Genomic DNA, 18,540 nt, shown 5'->3' on the forward strand with positions numbered 1-18,540 from the left:
AGTATGAAAAAAATGTAATTTATTGATTTCAGGGTTCCTCTGGTATGGCTGGCCGTACTGGACTGGATGGACAAGCTGGACCGATTGTAAGTAGAATTAGTATTCTTTTTACAGAAGGGTTAGAATTTACATACTTTGGTAATTTTAATAATATGGTGTAAATTGTAAACCTTTGCCTTACTATTACTTGTATTATATTATGATATCTAATGATAATTTTTTAGACAAATCCATGATATAAATTTGAAAGATTTGAATCAAAAATAATTTGCAGTGTATACTAAAAAAAGAACTCAAGTGAAGACAAAATGGTCTTTTTATGGGGGGGGGGGGGGGGGGAATTATAAATCTGTGTATACTCTTATTATTACAATGTAATACATGTATCAATATTTGAATTATCTAGGGAGACCCTGGACCAGATGGTAACCATGGTATTCCCGGCCCTCCAGGTCCACCAGGAATCCCACCAATGGTAAGTACCAGTATACTGCGTCAAATACATATACTAAAATGAAAAAATGAATGATGATTTAAATTAAGATTTTCAAACTTCAAGCGATTTAGATTAAGATTTTCAAACTTCAAGCGATTTAAATTAAGATTTTTAATCTTAAAGCGATTTAAATTAAGATTTTCAAACTTCAAGTGATTTAAATTAAGATTTTCAAACTTCAAGCAATCACCAGGTATATATTTTCACCTCCATTTCCATGCACAGCAGTATTTTTATATCTGCTTAAAGTTGATGCTTTCAAAAAATACATAGAATTTGATACATAGCAGAAAATATATTGTTCTAATAAAATGATTATTTGACATTGTAGTCAGCAGACCAGGCCTATGCTAGGTATTTCCAACAGACTTATAATCAGGCTTTTAAGGCAGGAGGAAGAGCTCAAAATGCACCATATCTGCAGGCACATGTTGTGAGTATTGTTAAGGTTCGAGAGAAATGGTTTCCCTTCAACTGGTTATTTATAAGTCAACCAGGTGATTTGTGATATAATACACCATTTTCTGGGTTGACCGAAATCAAAAAAAATAAAAAAAATAATTTTTTTAATTGATTTTTTTTTCTTAATGAAAATTTGTTCCTTGACAACTAAATTAGGCTTATGACTCTTTTAAAAAGAAACGGTATTTTGATCTACATTTATGTAAGAGTTAATTAACTATTTTATTTATAATATAAATATATTTTATTTATTATAAGAAGTTTAAATTTTAGTACTTTTTACATGACTTATAGTGCCTGTTTTTGTATATTATTTCAGGGACCAAGTGGCCCCAGAGGATCCCCAGGACCCCCTGGAACACCAGTAAGTAAAAATAATTTTCACTTTGTCATTAATTTAAAGACATATCACAGATATTGCTATGATAATCTGTCCATTTAGGGGACAATAATCCATGGCAATGGACATTATTGAATACCTAAATTCTAGGAAATAGTGTCCATGTGGACACAATTTCCCAGGACACTATTTTGCCTTACAATTACAATTATTTAAAAAAGGATTACAAAATTAATTGCATTTTATTTGCATTCACTTTTTTGTGAGAATGAATTTTGTAAGCTGTAATAGCAAACTAAATGGACATAATTTTATCCGTTAAAATTTATTGTGAAATTATTTCCCTTTTTCATGTAAAGCGAGTTAATTATTATCTGTTTTCATATAGGGATGAATTTTGTTAACTACAATAGCATTTTAAATGGTCAAATATTTTTAAAGTCAGTTTGGAAAAAAAAATGTGCAATTATTTCCCTTTTCCTTGTAAGGGGAGTTAATTCTGTCTTTTTTTATTCATCAAGGGACCACAGGGTATGCAGGGTATGAGAGGAGAGCCTGGAGATTCTGGACCACCTGTAAGTACATAAAAGAAAAAAGTGTTCTCATAAAAAACTTTCTTTCAAACTTTTTGTCATTGTTTTACAACAAAAGCATAGTGTTAACAATTAATTTTGCAATAAAATATCTGAAGTTGGGGAGAGAAAGAAAAAAATATCTTTCAATCTTTTTTTGTGAAAAAAACAACTTTTCCAAACTTTTCTTTAGCATTTTACTTAGATACACATGAAATCAGGGAAATTGAGAAAATCATTAATTCGTTAAGTTTATATCTTCAGAACATTGTTATTCATGAATGTGACCTTTTCTTTGCTTAGGGATCTGCAGGACAAAGAGGAGCTCCAGGACCAAATGGAATTCCAGGCCCAGAGGTTTGTTCAGTATATAACAATATTGTATTCTAAAATTCAATTTGCAAATTGAATAATTTTTTTGTAATCAGATATAGGAAGATGTGGTGTGAGTGCCAATGAGACAACTCTCCATCCAAATAACAATTTAAAAAAAATAAACCATTATAGGTCAATGTTTTTTTTTCTTTTCTACTTTCTGTAAAAAAATCTATTATTCGTTTGTGCATAAACTTGGTAGTCAGTCGTTTGTGCAATTCACATGTGATGAAGATATCGGTTAATCTAAGCAATGTTTTATTCATTCATTCAATTTCCAGTATGATGTTTTTCTTTTACATCTTCAGTGTGAACCCAATCTATAGGTGCTGTTCTCAAATAACCAATTATGATAATAAAAATTTAAAAAAAATGACAAATCCTTGTAGATTTTTATGCTGTCTGATGGATTTTTTGGAATGATGATTAGAAAATTCAAGAGACTGTTACATTTTAAGATAGTTGCTTAATAAGAGTTTAGACCAATAACATTACAAAGTCCCAAAAAATATGAAATAAACAACATAGAAGTTAATTACCATGGGAAGTAACATAATGTTTCACTGACCATGGGAAGTAACTCTGCAATGTTTCTGTAATGTTTCACTGACCATGGGAAGTAACTCTGCAATATTTCTGTAATGTTATACTGAATTTCGTGTTTTTTTCATGTTTATGTATAATTATTTTAGGGAGATTCAGGAAGAAATGGCGAGACTGGACCACGGGGATTGCCTGGACCAAAGGTTTGTTATATCTCATCTATAAAATCTGATTATAGGGATGTTATATTTTTGTTTTCTCAGTTCAATCTTAGCACAGAACAAATAAATAAATGAACAACTTTATAGACCTTGTGTTAAATTTGTAATGCTTAGCATTGTTGTATTATTACATTTTTATTATTGAAGAGAATTTAGCTAAAAAAACTGTATTTAACAATATTTAAGTGCTGTTATTTTTAGATTAATAGAAACATGCATTAAATGTTGATTGTATTATTTGCAGGGACCATCAGGAATAAGTGGTATGCCAGGTATGCCCGGAATGAAGGGACATCGAGTAAGTGGAGAATATTTCATTATATTACTATAGTCATTTTAAGATTTTTGCGATATTGTTTTTTTTGTTTATTTTGTTTACAATTTTTCAAAATGCGTGTTTAAATTTTTATGATTATAACCCTGAGGCAGTTTTCACAATAATTAAAACATCGCATTAATTTGTGAATTTTCAGTATTTGATAATTTGTAATCTGGAAAGAAGGAATATTGAGGGGTTAAATAAACTTTAGAAAGTGAAGGTTTAGGACCGTTTGAATTTTTAAATGTTATGATTAAATTACAGTGATGATGACATATGTACTGTTAAAATGAATATTGATTCAACTAATTTGTGTACATTTGTATGATTGTATCTTTTTTATTTCTTTTATTTTGTGTTTAATATTGGTATTTATTTTTATTTAAAGGGTTTCAATGGTCCACAAGGTCCCACTGGTGAACAAGGACGTCCTGGTGACAAGGTAATATATAAATAGAACAGAGGGTCAAAATGGGGTTTACAGAATAGGCAAAATGTGCAGATTAAAAAGCCTTAAAAGATAAAGAATAGATGAAAATAGGCCCCAAAAAAATGAGCAAAAAAATATTAATAGTAGAGAAAAATTACCTAAAAATAGACTTCTCAAAATATTAAGATGGTAAATTATCAGTTTATCAAAACTACTTGAAATAATATGACCCAAATATCATTTCGGATTTTAAAGACTGTTTGCATGATAAATAAAAGAATAAATGCTCAGTTGAGAATAGTATGGTAACTTTTTATCTTGTTCTGCTTTAGGGAGGTCTTGGATCCCCAGGAGCTCATGGACCTAATGGCCCCCAAGGACCACGTGGATTACAAGGTGAACGTGGAACTGATGGAGGTTCTGGATCACCAGTAAGTATTTTTATCATTTTTATTCTCTCATTCAAGTTAGATTGTATTTAGCCTTTTTAATATCTTCAAGTTGCTGCTTTTTTCCAGAAAATTTTGACATCACCAAGTTGATTACCTTACATCACAATGCTTTACAAATTTCCTACAAATGTACCTTGGTCAAACAGTGCATTTCATTCATAAAATCAAAATTGGAATCTCAATTATTAATCAAGTAGATCAAAACATGGTCACAATAGAGAGAAAACAAGAAAATAAAAAAGAATTAAAACACAAATAAATACATTCTTATGATATTAATTCAGTATAAACGTTAATGATTATATTCTTTTCAATTTTAGGGATTACCAGGTGTTGATGGCCTTGCTGGTGCCCCAGGAGAGTCTGGACCAGTTGGACGATCTGGACCACCCGGTATGCCTGGCATGCCAGGGTCTAAGGTAAAAAAACATCAAGAAACCAGCAGGAAAACCTGATCGACTCGAAAGTGATTGAATTTTACAGATGAATTTGACTTAAGGAAAAAAGATATACTGTAGCATACAGAACGTTTTCTCCATGGAATACATCTGAAAAAATGTCCTACAAATTTTAAATCTTAAAATTTCAAATAAAAGGGGAGATAATTTCCCACAACTTTTCAGATAAAGGGAGATAATTTCTTACAAGATTTCAGTTAAAAAAGTTCACTTTAAATAGAAATGATTATGATTTAGGGTGATGCTGGCTCAGGAGGACCAAAAGGAACACAAGGACTTCAAGGTGCTAGGGGAGACTCTGGTATATCTGGACCTCCAGGTGCAGAGGGATTAGCTGGCACTGATGGTTTACTTGGAATGAATGGAGAGAAAGGTTCTTCTGTAAGTAACTACTTAGGTTAGAATGAACTAACTTGACCATTGCGTAGATACAAGTCAGAACTAATACAATTTTCTGTTGAATTAATTTTTGAAAAGATATTCACCAGAAGATATCTTGATGTATAGGTTATGCTAAAAATTCTTTAAAACCAGTAAATTCAAATGCAACATTATTTAATTGAAAAACAGTTTAATATCACATATAGAGAATTTAAAATTAATTTTTTGAGTTTTATGTTTAGGGAGACCCAGGACCAGCAGGAGCCCCTGGATATCCAGGACCAAGAGGACCATCTGGCTTAAACGGCAGTCCCGGTTCACTAGGAGCTAAGGGTGCACCTGTAAGTAGAAAAGTAGAAACAAGAAAAATGTATGGTGTGGAAGTGTGGCTGTCTTGAATTGTTCAATTATATTTCAAGCCTAGCTACAGTACTGAGTATTTTAAAAAATGGAAATTATAAAATAAAAAAAAAATTGTCAATTATCTTAAAGATTTATTGATGCATAACTAATTTGTTATCCAATATGGCTGCCATTTTTTATTTACAATTTTTTTCTTAAATTAACAAATAATTAATCTTTAACTCCCCCCAAGAATTTTATGGTTGATGTTTCTGTCCTTCAGTTATAAAAATCTTCTAAATGACCTTCCAGGAAACATTTGATCACAACTATTGGACTGATTGAGTCAATATTAAATACAAATGTACTTGATATAACTTGGAATATCTAGTTAGCTTCAAGAATGTGATAAAAAATGAGATTTTTTTTTATCAAAATAGGGTCAACCAGGAGAGTCTGGATTCAAAGGAGAACGTGGACCAAAGGGTCTTCATGGATCATCAGGAAACCGTGGACCACCTGGACCTGCTGGAAATGAAGGAAAGCGAGGACAAAGAGGAACACTAGGAGAGCCCGGACCATTAGGGCCTCCTGGAGAAAGGGTTGGTATATGTTTTGCCTACTTTTGATTTTTATATAACATTGTTTATTAAGGAATTGTCATTTTAACACTGTATAGCTGTAGAAGTAAAAAAACATCAATTGATGAGCAAACATTTCATGCAAACATATGAGTTTTTACTTTGAAATTCTACCAAATGATTAAACAAATATTTCATATGATTTTATTTCATTATTTGTTTGTCCCTTGTAAAAATATTACTTTAAGAGTTGACCTACAGCTGTTTCTCAAGGTTTAATGAAGATTTTAAAGAAAGTGAACAATAAATAAAGTATTATTGAAAACTTCTTTTAACTTTTATATATATAACTGACGTGATCAAAATTTGTGTATAGGGACAAACTGGACAGAGAGGATATCCTGGTTCTATTGGAGAACCTGGTACCACAGGAGAAGAGGGAGAAACTGGACCTAGAGGAAGACGTGGAGAATCTGGACCATTGGTAAGTAAACACATTAGGCAGAGAGACAGTGGACCATATTAGAAGTAAGGCAACTCCAGATTGTTTATTATTGAGGATACCATTAGTAAGTTAAAATATTAGGCAGAGAAACAATGACCGATATTAGAAGTAAGGCAACTTTATATTATGAATTATTGAAGAGACCATTGGTAAGTAAAAATATAAAGCAGAAGGCAGAGAGGTACAGTGACAGATATTAGAAGTAAGACAACATCAAAACATGAGATATTGAAGAGACCAGGAAAATGTTGAGTTAAGGAGACTTAATAAAACCAGCAATAGGAGGTTATCTGGTGCAAAAAGCGTTAATTTTTCATCCTATTTCACGACCTGTAAGACAGAGGGATGCTAATAGATACATCTAGAGTAGATCCAAGTGATCGCCGTGATAAAGCCTTTTTGTGCTAATGCGGAGTAAAGCAACCAACAATCAATATATCCAAGTGAACAATTAACCATAAAAGTGATAAGGTCATCGTGTAATGAACTGTGATATACTCTGTTGAACTTTGCATATGACAATTAATATCAACTTAATAAGAATAACTTTATTTTATTTTTCATCTTTTTGTGACATGTGTAAAAGATAAACATTGGACCATTAGACAATCATATATTAGTTCCTGGTTGAATATTGGAGTGATTTTACAGAATATAAGAAATTATTTTATATGCAAATGATTACAAGTTTCTTTTCAATTTCAGGGAGAAGCAGGTAGACAGGGAAGTCCAGGAGCTAGAGGAGCAAGAGTAAGCTCAAGATTTCATTTCAAATAATTTTACTCACACTAAGAATTATTTGATTCCTTATTATTATTTAATTTGAATTAACGCAGAAAGTAATGTTAACATATAAAAGTGAGTTTGCTATTTTGATATTTTTGATAATTTTGGACACTAGGTCTTGTACCGTTATTAATCGTGTACAGATACTTTTTTTTTAATTATAAACTTGCAAGAATAGGTACTATAAAGAATGAGATATTTTATAGTATAACTTGTTTGTTTTAATCATGAAAATATTTATATACGAGTTATCAGTAGGCATAAGGAAATTGAAAAAAAATGGAAAAAAAACCTTTTTATTGTAATAATATATTCAATTGACTATATATAGATTTATTAATTTAGAGTGACAATAATATTAATTTATTTGTGTAGGGAGGCAGCGGAGGACCCGGTTTAGATGGTATGGCTGGCCGACCTGGACCTGCAGTGAGTTTCATTTTATTTATACATATACTTTGTACTGGAAAATGAAAATAACTTGATACTTTCACTATTTAAAAAAAAACAAGAAAAAGTGGATTAAAGATGAGCAAAAGGCAATAAATTTTGATAATTTAATGTTATAATTGATAAGGTCTAATTCATATGATTTAATGAAAACTGATGGTTTTAGTGTGTGTTAGTATGTTCATGTTGCATTACCAATGTTATTTCAACTGATCAGGTGAAGCTTAAGTTTCAAATCGCATAAGGATAGTTTATTTAAAGATGTGTGTGATAAGGATGATGGCCGTTACAATTATAACTGATTTCTAATCACCTATCAGCGTCATCAAACTGATAAATATACTAATGAATTGAGTGTATGATATGGGGCGAATAACTGGAAACTTCATTGTTGAGTTTATCCTGAAACACCTGTCTATAGATGGACTGGTCTTCAATAAGCGAACCGAAAAAATCCTGCCCAGTCAAGTGAAATAAATGAAGTAATTAATACAAAAAAATTTCATAGAATGACTATTTCAAACGTTAGTAAATCTATTTTAGGGAGTCACTGGCAATGATGGAAGACCAGGAGAGATGGGAGCCCCTGGCATCTCCGGACCTGCTGGAACACAAGGACCACAAGGAAACCCAGGATCAAGGGTATGTACATTTACCAAAGATTTTCAATAAATAAATGAACTATCTTTGCCTTTTTTTACTCAACTTCAAAAAGAAAGTGGATTTCAGATTTCTCCAAATTTTCAAATCAGTTCATTTAATTTTTTTGGTAAATATACTTAATTAAATATCTTAAATTTTTGGAACAAGGTCCATTACATCTCAAAAAGATTTTCATGTTTGTCAGGCTTTGGTATAGATATATATTTCATTATCTAGGGACCACCAGGTCAAGATGGAAACCCAGGAGGCATGGGTCCACGTGGACCAAATGGAGACAGTGGACCCTCTGGAGAAAGAGGAAATACTGGACCACCAGGACCAACTGTATGTTACATATTTTCAAATCTTTCTAATATTTATTATAATTCAGTTGATTTTCAAAACGCTTAATATTGTAACCCCTTTTTTTTGTTAACAAAATATTATAACTTTAAATGAAATGATCCTTAAGCAAAAAAAGAAAGTGATTGACATACCCAGTATAAGCATGTTTTTGTTTAAAATATTAACATTGACTTTTACCCTGTGCAGTGGAAATAGACTACATTTTTTGTAATTCTGTAACTTTGTTCTATCACATCAACTTCTAGTTATTGAGTATTTTCTTCTTTTAAATTTGGTTTTGACAGATGTAATAATGAATTGCAAATACATCAAGAAGATTTTTTGTTTCATTTGCTGTGATTTTTTTCAGGGAGAATCAGGAGGCAGAGGACCTGATGGAAATCCAGGTTCTGCAGGATTTGTTGTGAGTCCTTTATTTATTAGAGTCAATTTATAATACTTGAGTGCTGAGATACTGTTAAGTTTATATTTGCTTGAAAATGAATTTTAGTTTTTCTTTTTGTATCTTCTTTTGATTGAGGTAAAAAAATTACATGCTTTCTTTAATATACTATAGGGAGCTCCAGGTATCCCAGGAGGTAGAGGGGAGCCCGGTAAACCAGGAGAGCCTGGACCCCCTGGAGAAGCAGGCAAAACTGGACGCACAGGAGCTAATGTAAGTATAACTTATATGTTTGTATTATAAATACCTATTTTCTCCCTGTATTGAAGACCCATTGGTGGGTTGGCTGTTTTCTACTTTTTGGTTGGGTTGTTGACACTCTTAAACACATTCCCCATTACCATTCCCAATTTATAATGCAAATGTTTTTGTTTTTCGCTCTGATTTTAAAAATGAATTTTCTAAGCTATGTATTAGTAGTGAAGTGGAATGTTCAGAAAATAATCTTTAAAAAAAACTTGCTGACCATAAACTTTTTAAAAGCTTTGAAACGAAATTCATGAATAATTTTTGCTGGACTGGGTTTGTAAAAATGTGGAATTTATAATGAATCAGTTAAATTGTAATTTCTTATATGAACTTTATTTATAAGAATGACCGGCTACACTGATTCCTTAATATAAAAAAAGAAGATGTGGTATGATTGCCAATGAGACAACTATCCACAAAAGACCAAAATGACACAGACATTAACAATTATAGGTCATTGTACGGCCTCCAACAATGAGCAAAGCCAATACTGCATAGTCAGCTATAAAAGGCCCCGATAAGACAATGTTAAACAATTCTAACGAGAAAAATAATGGCTTATTTATGTAAAAAAAATGAACGAAAAACAAATATGTAACACATTAACAAACGACAACCACTGAATTTACAGGCTCCTGACTTGGGACAGGCACATAAATAAATAATGTGGCGGGGTTAAACATGTTAGCGGATCCCAACCCTTCCCCTAACCTGGGACAGTGGTATAACAGTACAACATAAGAATGAACTATAAAAATCAGTTGAAAAAGGCTTAACTCATCAGATGGACAAAAATAATGTATGTTTATCAATGTATCAATGTATATGCTCTCAATGGTAAAAAGATTTTTGCAGAAAGTGTTTGTTAAATTTTTTCAAGGGAATAATTTTAATTTTGTAATTTAGGGAGAGCGTGGAGTTCCTGGTGTGACTGGTGAGCCTGGTACCCCAGGAGAACCAGGAGCAGCTGGACCAACTGGTGGAGCTGGCAGGGATGGAGAACGAGTAAGTTGTAATTGTGATTCATAATTTGGTGGTGTTTTAAAATCTTCTGGGTTTTTGTTTGTTTGATGATAGTGTTGGATGTTTGTTAATGATTTGAGCAGGTATTTATGGTTTCATAAATAATAAAAATTCAAGGGAAATAAAATCAGAAAATAAAATAAAGTCTATGTAATCAAGTGTAAAGAAGGTCAAATAAATAAAGTCTTATTGAGTTTGGTTTACAGTTTCTTTCTTTTAATCAGTATAAACTTGTTTGAGGCAAATCATTGCTAGCACTATATTATCCTCTCTTTTCTTTACAGACTGAATTGTCATTATATAACATATTTGTCTGAGCCTCTTCAGTTTTAAATAATTATATTAGTCATTTGTTACTGGTAAACATTCTTGTTTGAGGGATGAAAATTCATTATTAGAAAGCTCATGATTTTAGTTGACTACCTTTAAAACTGTATTTTAATATCTCTTTAGGGACAACCAGGTGACCGAGGAGAGAAGGGAGATGAAGGACCTGAGGGGCCAGTGGTAAGTTGTTGTAATGGGAACCATAGAGAATGTTCTTGTAAACAGACTGATTTATATATAGGAAGATGTGGTATGAGTGTCAATGAGACAACTCTCTATCCAAGTCATAATATGTAAAAGTAAACCTTTATAGGTCTTCAACACTGAGCCTTGTGTGAATAATGTATTTGAAAAAAATATAACATTATTAACGCCATGTAGAAATATCTTTCTGGTTCTCAGACAATTGTGGCTGATGTCAGCAAGAACCTACCGCTAGCTTGTCTTTATCATCAAATAAAAATATATGGAAAGTTAAAAAAATCTGCATTGTTTTAATTTAATTGTTTTCTAACTACAGTATATAGTCAAAAAGCGATAAATCTTAAACATTTTGGAAATTTGAGTATATATCTCTGTTTGTTTGAACTTTAGACTTAGTGTAAGCTTGATCTTTTTCCAAATGTAAGCAGAAGTGAAAATGCTTTGATGATCTTTAAACAAGTTATTCAAGTGTATGTTGTAGTCTGAAAAAAGCTATGATAAGCAACTTTAAATAAAGAGCTATGAAAATTTCTCCATATTTCAGTAACAAATTAGAAAAAGTTGACACATTTTTTCCAGTTTTTTAAATAGAACGTGATCCAATAGACACCCATGATCCTGATTGTTCTTTTCACTTTTATGTTTTTCAATGTCAATATAAAATGGAAGATGTGGAATGTCATGCCAACTCTCCTCAAGAGACCAAATGACAAATAAAGTCATAGCTAACAGTCGCCATACAGCCTTCAGTTCAACAATGAGCAAAGCCCATACTGCAAGTATTTTATCATATATATGTGGTATTTTCAATATTTTTAATGTTATGATGTATGCTTCAATAGGGTCCCCAAGGAATGAGAGGACCAAGAGGAGAACCCGGACCTAAAGGAGAAAGCGTAAGTATTCTTAAAAAGTACAATTAATTTGATAAATTTGATATGAAAATCGTTGAAATAAATTTAGAACATGTCTTGTTCCGACCTTTTAAATTTTCTTCAGATAAAAAATATTTTCATCTTAAATTTACATAAAAATATTTTTGCAGTTTTTTTTATTACGGTATATGATTTTTGTCTAATGAAACTTTTAAGGGAGAATCTGGAACCCCAGGAGCAGATGGTAATGAGGGTAAAGCAGGATCTCGTGGACCACCTGGTTCCCCAGGTCCCCTTGGTATAATGGGAGAGCCTGCTCCAAAAGGACAACCTGGAGATGCTGGTGCACCCGGAGAGAATGGTGCTCGTGGTTCCCCAGGAGACAGAGGACAACCAGGAGTAGTGGGAGAAGTAGGCTTGGCAGGACCAGGGGTAAGGATTTACTTGTATGACTTGTAAGGACAGCAGAGTTGATGTCAAAATTAATCATAGATGTCGTCTGTTCGATCCATTTTTCATTTGTGTTAAAAAAGTTTAACAAAAAAAATTTCAATAAATATTTTCATTTAATTAAAGTTGGTCATATATTATTCTATTTTCTTGAATTTGTATAAAAATGAGTATGGTTATTTCTTATTTTGTTTTATTCATAAAGTTGATTTTGTTCTTGTTGTATACAGTTTTGCAATTTTTATATTTGGTTAAAACTGTATTTTTTAGTACCTTTAATAACTAGGTTATATGGTCAGAAGAAGAAAAAAAGATAGCAAGGTTAATTTTATTGACCAAAATGTCACCAAACTCAGTATGATTTCAAATTATTTTATATTTTAGGGTATACCTGGTTTACCAGGGGCTAAAGGAGGAAGAGGGTTCGCTGGACCTAAAGGAGAACAAGGAGCCACTGGAACTGCAGGACTAGGTGGACCACCAGGACCAGGGGTAAGAAGACCTTACTAAGTTGAAAAACTTGTGTCTTATCCATTTGTCAGTTGTCATTTTTGAACAATGAAATATGTTTTAACTAAACCAGGACCATATGATACATAAGGTCTTTTTGTTTTTATCCCTATCTGAACTTTTTAAAAAACTTACACTTCAACACAGTTTACAAAGATAATTAATCCCATGGACCCATTCAAGATTGTTAAAGTCAGATTGCCTGGCTCAAATTGATTTTAAAATATAATTTTGACCCATAATAGCAGTTTTTGTGGTGCTTTTTCTGACTTTGATATTTTTATTTTATGAGTTAAATATAAGATCAATCTGTATTTATAGGGACGTAATGGTCTCAATGGAAGGAAAGGAGTTCGTGGAGACAGAGGAGCACAAGGTCTTCCTGGACAACCTGGAGGACCAGGAGGTCTTGGACCACAAGGACAATCTGGACCATCTGGTGAAGATGGACCTCCTGGTCCATCCGGATCTGATGGCATAAAAGTAAGACATTTTTAATATTTCATATTTGAAATTTATATGATACAATAATGAAATAATGAATTCCAAATCTATGAATTGTTTTCACAATTTTTGTAATGAAAGGTATACAATTTTTTAGAAAATATATTTGATATATTATATTGATAAATTACAAAAATCAATGCAAGGTTTTTTGACTAATATGTGTCTTTTTAAACAAACACACATTAAAAGATACCATCCTAATAATTACATTTGTGACATATTAAACAAAATGTAGTGTAATAATTTTCTGCCTTCAGGGATCACGTGGAGAGGTCGGTCACATGGGTCGTCCAGGAGAATCTGGATCACCTGGCTTTGCAGGAGAACCTGGATTAAAGGGATCTAGGGGAGAAGACGGTGAACAAGTAAGTCACATTCTATTTAAAGTTCAACTGATCTCATTTTGAAAAATGGGATTTGGCTGGAGATATTTTAAATTCATTAAAGTATTGATATGAACTCTTTGCTTGGTATTATTCAACAACTCTGATATGAATTTTGAATCTGAATTCTTTGTATCCTAATTAAAAAAGGTTTGAAATTAAAGCTCAATAATATTCTTAAGAAATAATAATTATAATACAGAGCCTTCTATAAACACTGCTATTATCACTCAATTAATTTTTTATACGACCGCAAATTTTGAAAAAATTTTCGTCGTATATTGCTATCACGTTGGCGTCGTCGTCGTCGTCGTCGTCGTCGTCGTTGTCCGAATACTTTTAGTTTTCGCACTCTAACTTTAGTAAAAGTGAATAGAAATCTATGAAATTTTAACACAAGGTTTATGACCATAAAAGGAAGGCTGGTATTGATTTTGGGAGTTTTGGTCCCAACATTTTAGGAATTAGGGGCCAAAAAGGGCCCAAATAAGCATTTTCTTGGTTTTCGCACTATAACTTTAGTTTAAGTTAATAGAAATCTATGAAATTTTGACACAAGGTTTATGACCACAAAAGAAAGGTTGGGATTGATTTTGGGAGTTTTGGTTTCAACAGTTTAGGAATTAGGGGCCAAAAAAGGGCCCAAATAAGCATTATTCTTGGTTTTCGCACAATAACTTTAGTTAAAGTAAATAGAAATCAATGAAATTTAAACACAATGTTTATGACCACAAAAGGAAGGTTGGTATTGATTTTGGGAGTGTCGGTCCCAACAGTTTAGGAATTAGGGGCCAAAAAGGGACCCAAATAAGCATTTTTCTTGGTTTTCGCACCATAGCGTTAGTATAAGTAAATAGAAATCTATGAAATTTAAACACAAGGTTTATGACTATAAAAGGAAGGTTGGTATTGATTTTGGGAGTTTTAGTCCCAACAGTTAAGGAAAAAGGGGCCCAAAGGGTCCAAAATTTAACTTTGTTTGATTTCATCAAAATTGAATAATTGGGGTTCTTTAATATGCCGAATCTAACTGTGTATGTAGATTCTTAATTTTTGGTCCCGTTTTCAAATTGGTCTACATTGAGGTCCAAAGGGTCCAAAATTAAACTTAGTTTGATTTTAACAAAAATTGAAACCTTGGGGTTCTTTGATATGCTGAATCTAAAAATGTATTTAGATTTTTGATTATTGGCCCAGTTTTCAAGTTGGCCCAAATTGAGGTCCAAAATTAAACATTGTTTGATTTCATCAAAAATTGAATAATTGGGGTTCTTTGATATGCCAAATCTAACTGTGTATGTAGATTCTTAATTTTTGGTCTAGTTTTAAAATTGGTCTAAATTAAAGTGCAAAGGGTCCAAAATTAAACTAAGTTTGATTTTAACAAAAATTAAATTATTGGGCCTCTTTGATATGCTGAATCTAAACATGTACTTAGATTTTTGATTATGGGCCCAGTTTTCAAGTTGGTCCAAATCAGGATCTAAAATTATTATATTAAGTAATGTGCAATAGCAAGTCTTTTCAATTGCACAGTATTATGCAATGGCAAGAAATATCTAATTTCACAATATTGTGAAATAGCAAATTTTTTTTTAATTAAGAGTTATCTTTCTTTGTCCAGTATAGTAAGCAAGAAATATCTGCAAGAATTTTTTTTAATTGGAGTTATCTTTCTTTGTCCAGAATCAACTTAAATCTTTGTTATATACAATATACAATGTATATTCACTTTTTACTACCAACTGATAAATTTAAATAATCTTTACCATTCAGTGATAACAAGCAGTTTTTTTACATCTTAATATTTTATGATGTATTTAAATGAGTAGTAATTGTTGCAAACTCCATTACAATATTTTAATTGAAATTAGTTTTGGAATAAGGGAAAGGGGGATGTGAATAAAAAATTGGGTTCAATTTTTCTCATTTGAAATTTCATAAATAAAAAGAAAATTTCTTCAAACATTTTTTTGAGAGGATTAATATTCAACAGCATAGTGAATTGCTCTAAGAGAAAACAAAAATTTTAAGTTCATTTGAATACATTCATTCTGTGTCAGAAACCTATGCTGTGTCAACTATTTAATCACAATCCAAATTTAGAGCGGAATCCAGCTTGAATGTTGTGTCCATACTTGCCCCAACCGTTCAGGGTTCAACCTCTGCGGTCGTATAAAGCTACGCCCTGCGGAGCATCTGGTTTTTGGTATGTAGGCATGACATAAACATAACAAAGATTTTGCTTTATCATATAAATCATTGCAAACTCATCTCTTAAGAGATGAATTAAAAATGAAATCTGCATGGACAGACAATTTTGAGGGTGTGGCATTATAATATCAATTTGACATATTAGGCTTTAAGATCAGAATGTCAGGTAAAATATTTCTATTGCATTTTCTAGGGGCAAACTGGACCTGTTGGAGCAGCTGGACCACACGGTGAAAGTGGACTACCAGGAGATGGAGGACAACCAGGAGAAAGAGGACCTGCCGGTCCACCAGGACCAGCTGTGAGTAGTCACTTGTAGTGATACATTCTGAATTATTGAAGATGCTTGTAGTCTTTAAAGAAAACAATACATTTACTTGAAGGTAGGAAGGGGGATCCCATATGACTAATGACGGTAAAATATTTGTTGAAGTAGCATTAAAGATAAAAAATTTACTCAATTTAACACTAACATTGCTACAATGAAGTTTGAGGATTATATGATAAAAAGTTAAGGCCCAGTTGGTGCTAACGGAAGCCAAAAAAAGATGTTTGAAGTTTGACAATAAAGGGCATTCCAACCCTCTTACTTGTGAGGGGGGAAATTTGAACATGTGGGTATTGACTTTTTTAATGTTACTGTAATCAAAGGCAAGGGTGACATTTTCCAGGATTCTGATGATTTGACTCTAAGCAAATTTAGAGACTATACGAGGGTCTATTTCCTTCTATTAAGGGAAGTTATTACCTCCCCTGTAACTGTATGGAAGTTTTCTAATACAGGGGAATTTAGCGTGTCTATTTCCTTCTATTAAGGGAAGTTATTACCTCCCCTGTAACTGTATGGAAGTTTTCTAATACAGGGGAATTTAGCGTGTCTATTTCCTTCTATTAAGGGAAGTTATTACCTCCCCTGTAACTGTATGGAAGTTTTCTAATACAGGGTAAAATTGGGATTCATGATGATTAATTGTATTTATATATATATTGTATAAACTATCAAATAGGTATGTATATGCTTCCATGTCAAGAAATATGTTGTATTATCCTGAATTTAATTTTGTCTTTATAGGGTATGCAAGGAGAAGCCGGAAGACCTGGACAAGATGGTTCCCCTGGTAAAGCAGGACCACAAGGTGTTACTGGTAGCCCTGGACCAATAGGAGATGTTGGACATCCAGTAAGTAGACTGGTTTCTAGATAGACTATGGAAGAAAGTCAAAAGAATTAACTTATTTACTTGTACATGTATATAGAATTTTCAGTTTATAATTTCTATATTATACCGTAGTCTTCGCTGTTATTGCTAGGCAGAAAAGGGGTATACATGTAGCTTTGTTTTAGAAGATTAGCTATTTGTGCAGTTCAAATTATTATTATATCATGGTTCATATTTAGGTATGCTATTTTCATTTCTGAATAAATTTGACATTGATATTTTTTTCTTTCAAGGGACCACCTGGACCAGATGGCGCACCAGGACTCCAAGGACAATCGGGTGAAAAGGGAGTTGATGGAGATATTGGACCACCAGGAGCTGTTGGACTAATGGGATTCAATGTAAGTATTCTTATTTTATATATATTTATTAAATAATATTTAGAGGACAATATACTGAAAAAGCCTTTGTATAGCATGTCATAAAGTATATGCAAGTAAATAAGGATATGTTTATTATTTTTATTTTATTATTATTTGTGTCGATTAACCAAAAAAATAAACACTGTTTTTTTTCACTTGATTCAGTTGTGTCAAATTCTGTATGAAAGCATAAGAGAATTTTGTTAAGTGTTGTTGAACTCATCTTTCACCCGTACCCACAAAAATTAATGGCCCATAAATCATTTTGAATCCATAATAATATATTTTTCATTGTTTAAACTGATAAATTAATAATATAATTTACATTGTACCAGAATATTTGTGAAAGGGCTAGCAAATAAGATGATTTGAAACTGTTATTCTAATTTATTTTATGGTACATGTATATATATAGTTAATTTTATACTTTTATGATTTTGTTTGTAGGGACCTCCAGGAGGCCCAGGACCCGCTGGACCTGCAGGACAACGTGGAGAAAGAGTATGTTATTTCATTTTTAATCACAAGAGAGAAAAAAGTATTGCTTGATATCAACTCAAAATATTTAATTTCAGTACATGTATGATAATAAAAGAGCCTATAATTGGCTTGTTTAAGGTTCAGTTTTCATTTTTCATGTTTCTGATGTTATATCCAGTAAAATGTTATCGTAATATTGCTGTCAGTTTTTATTTATTTATATTTTTAAACATATTGGACATTTCTGTAATATTTTTAATGTTTTTTAGGGTGAACCCGGACCTAATGGAGCACCAGGTCAATCAGGCACCAGAGGGCCTCCTGTAAGTTATTTAAAAAAATTGTTGTTTGAAAATCAATAGACCACTTTCGAGTTCATCTGTCACCCGAAAAAACTCGTCAATTATACGTGCCTTTATGACGTCATTTACCAGATAAAGGGGATCGCCCATATCCCTGCACTATTTACGTTCATCAAGCGTCTTAGTGATCGTCATTGTGCAGGATAAACTAGAAATAATGGTTGTTCTGTAGGTACTTAATTACAATTCCCTATTGACGGCAGTGCTGGTTT

The 18,540-nt window shown here is 32.2% G+C and overlaps 1 protein-coding gene across 1 annotated transcript in view; it reads left to right on the forward strand.

The window, feature by feature from the left end:
* LOC134707834 (fibril-forming collagen alpha chain-like) overlaps positions 1–18,540 on the forward strand; it is a 34,334-nt gene that overhangs the window by 8,358 nt on the left and 7,436 nt on the right. The window contains exons 5-37 of the mRNA XM_063567910.1: positions 33–86; positions 407–475; positions 828–929; positions 1,278–1,322; positions 1,820–1,873; positions 2,174–2,227; positions 2,938–2,991; positions 3,254–3,307; positions 3,717–3,770; positions 4,091–4,189; positions 4,531–4,629; positions 4,906–5,049; positions 5,292–5,390; positions 5,832–5,993; positions 6,349–6,456; positions 7,183–7,227; positions 7,639–7,692; positions 8,257–8,355; positions 8,593–8,700; positions 9,071–9,124; positions 9,278–9,376; positions 10,319–10,417; positions 10,889–10,942; positions 11,809–11,862; positions 12,058–12,273; positions 12,676–12,783; positions 13,123–13,284; positions 13,566–13,673; positions 16,099–16,206; positions 16,978–17,085; positions 17,358–17,465; positions 17,934–17,987; positions 18,236–18,289. Of these exons, the coding sequence (XP_063423980.1) occupies positions 33–86; positions 407–475; positions 828–929; positions 1,278–1,322; positions 1,820–1,873; positions 2,174–2,227; positions 2,938–2,991; positions 3,254–3,307; positions 3,717–3,770; positions 4,091–4,189; positions 4,531–4,629; positions 4,906–5,049; positions 5,292–5,390; positions 5,832–5,993; positions 6,349–6,456; positions 7,183–7,227; positions 7,639–7,692; positions 8,257–8,355; positions 8,593–8,700; positions 9,071–9,124; positions 9,278–9,376; positions 10,319–10,417; positions 10,889–10,942; positions 11,809–11,862; positions 12,058–12,273; positions 12,676–12,783; positions 13,123–13,284; positions 13,566–13,673; positions 16,099–16,206; positions 16,978–17,085; positions 17,358–17,465; positions 17,934–17,987; positions 18,236–18,289 (2,943 nt within the window). The remainder of the gene's footprint in view (positions 1–32; positions 87–406; positions 476–827; positions 930–1,277; positions 1,323–1,819; positions 1,874–2,173; positions 2,228–2,937; positions 2,992–3,253; positions 3,308–3,716; positions 3,771–4,090; positions 4,190–4,530; positions 4,630–4,905; positions 5,050–5,291; positions 5,391–5,831; positions 5,994–6,348; positions 6,457–7,182; positions 7,228–7,638; positions 7,693–8,256; positions 8,356–8,592; positions 8,701–9,070; positions 9,125–9,277; positions 9,377–10,318; positions 10,418–10,888; positions 10,943–11,808; positions 11,863–12,057; positions 12,274–12,675; positions 12,784–13,122; positions 13,285–13,565; positions 13,674–16,098; positions 16,207–16,977; positions 17,086–17,357; positions 17,466–17,933; positions 17,988–18,235; positions 18,290–18,540) is intronic.

The sequence above is a fragment of the Mytilus trossulus genome, chromosome 2, assembly GCF_036588685.1.
Source record: "Mytilus trossulus isolate FHL-02 chromosome 2, PNRI_Mtr1.1.1.hap1, whole genome shotgun sequence".
Lineage (NCBI taxonomy): Eukaryota > Metazoa > Mollusca > Bivalvia > Mytilida > Mytilidae > Mytilus > Mytilus trossulus.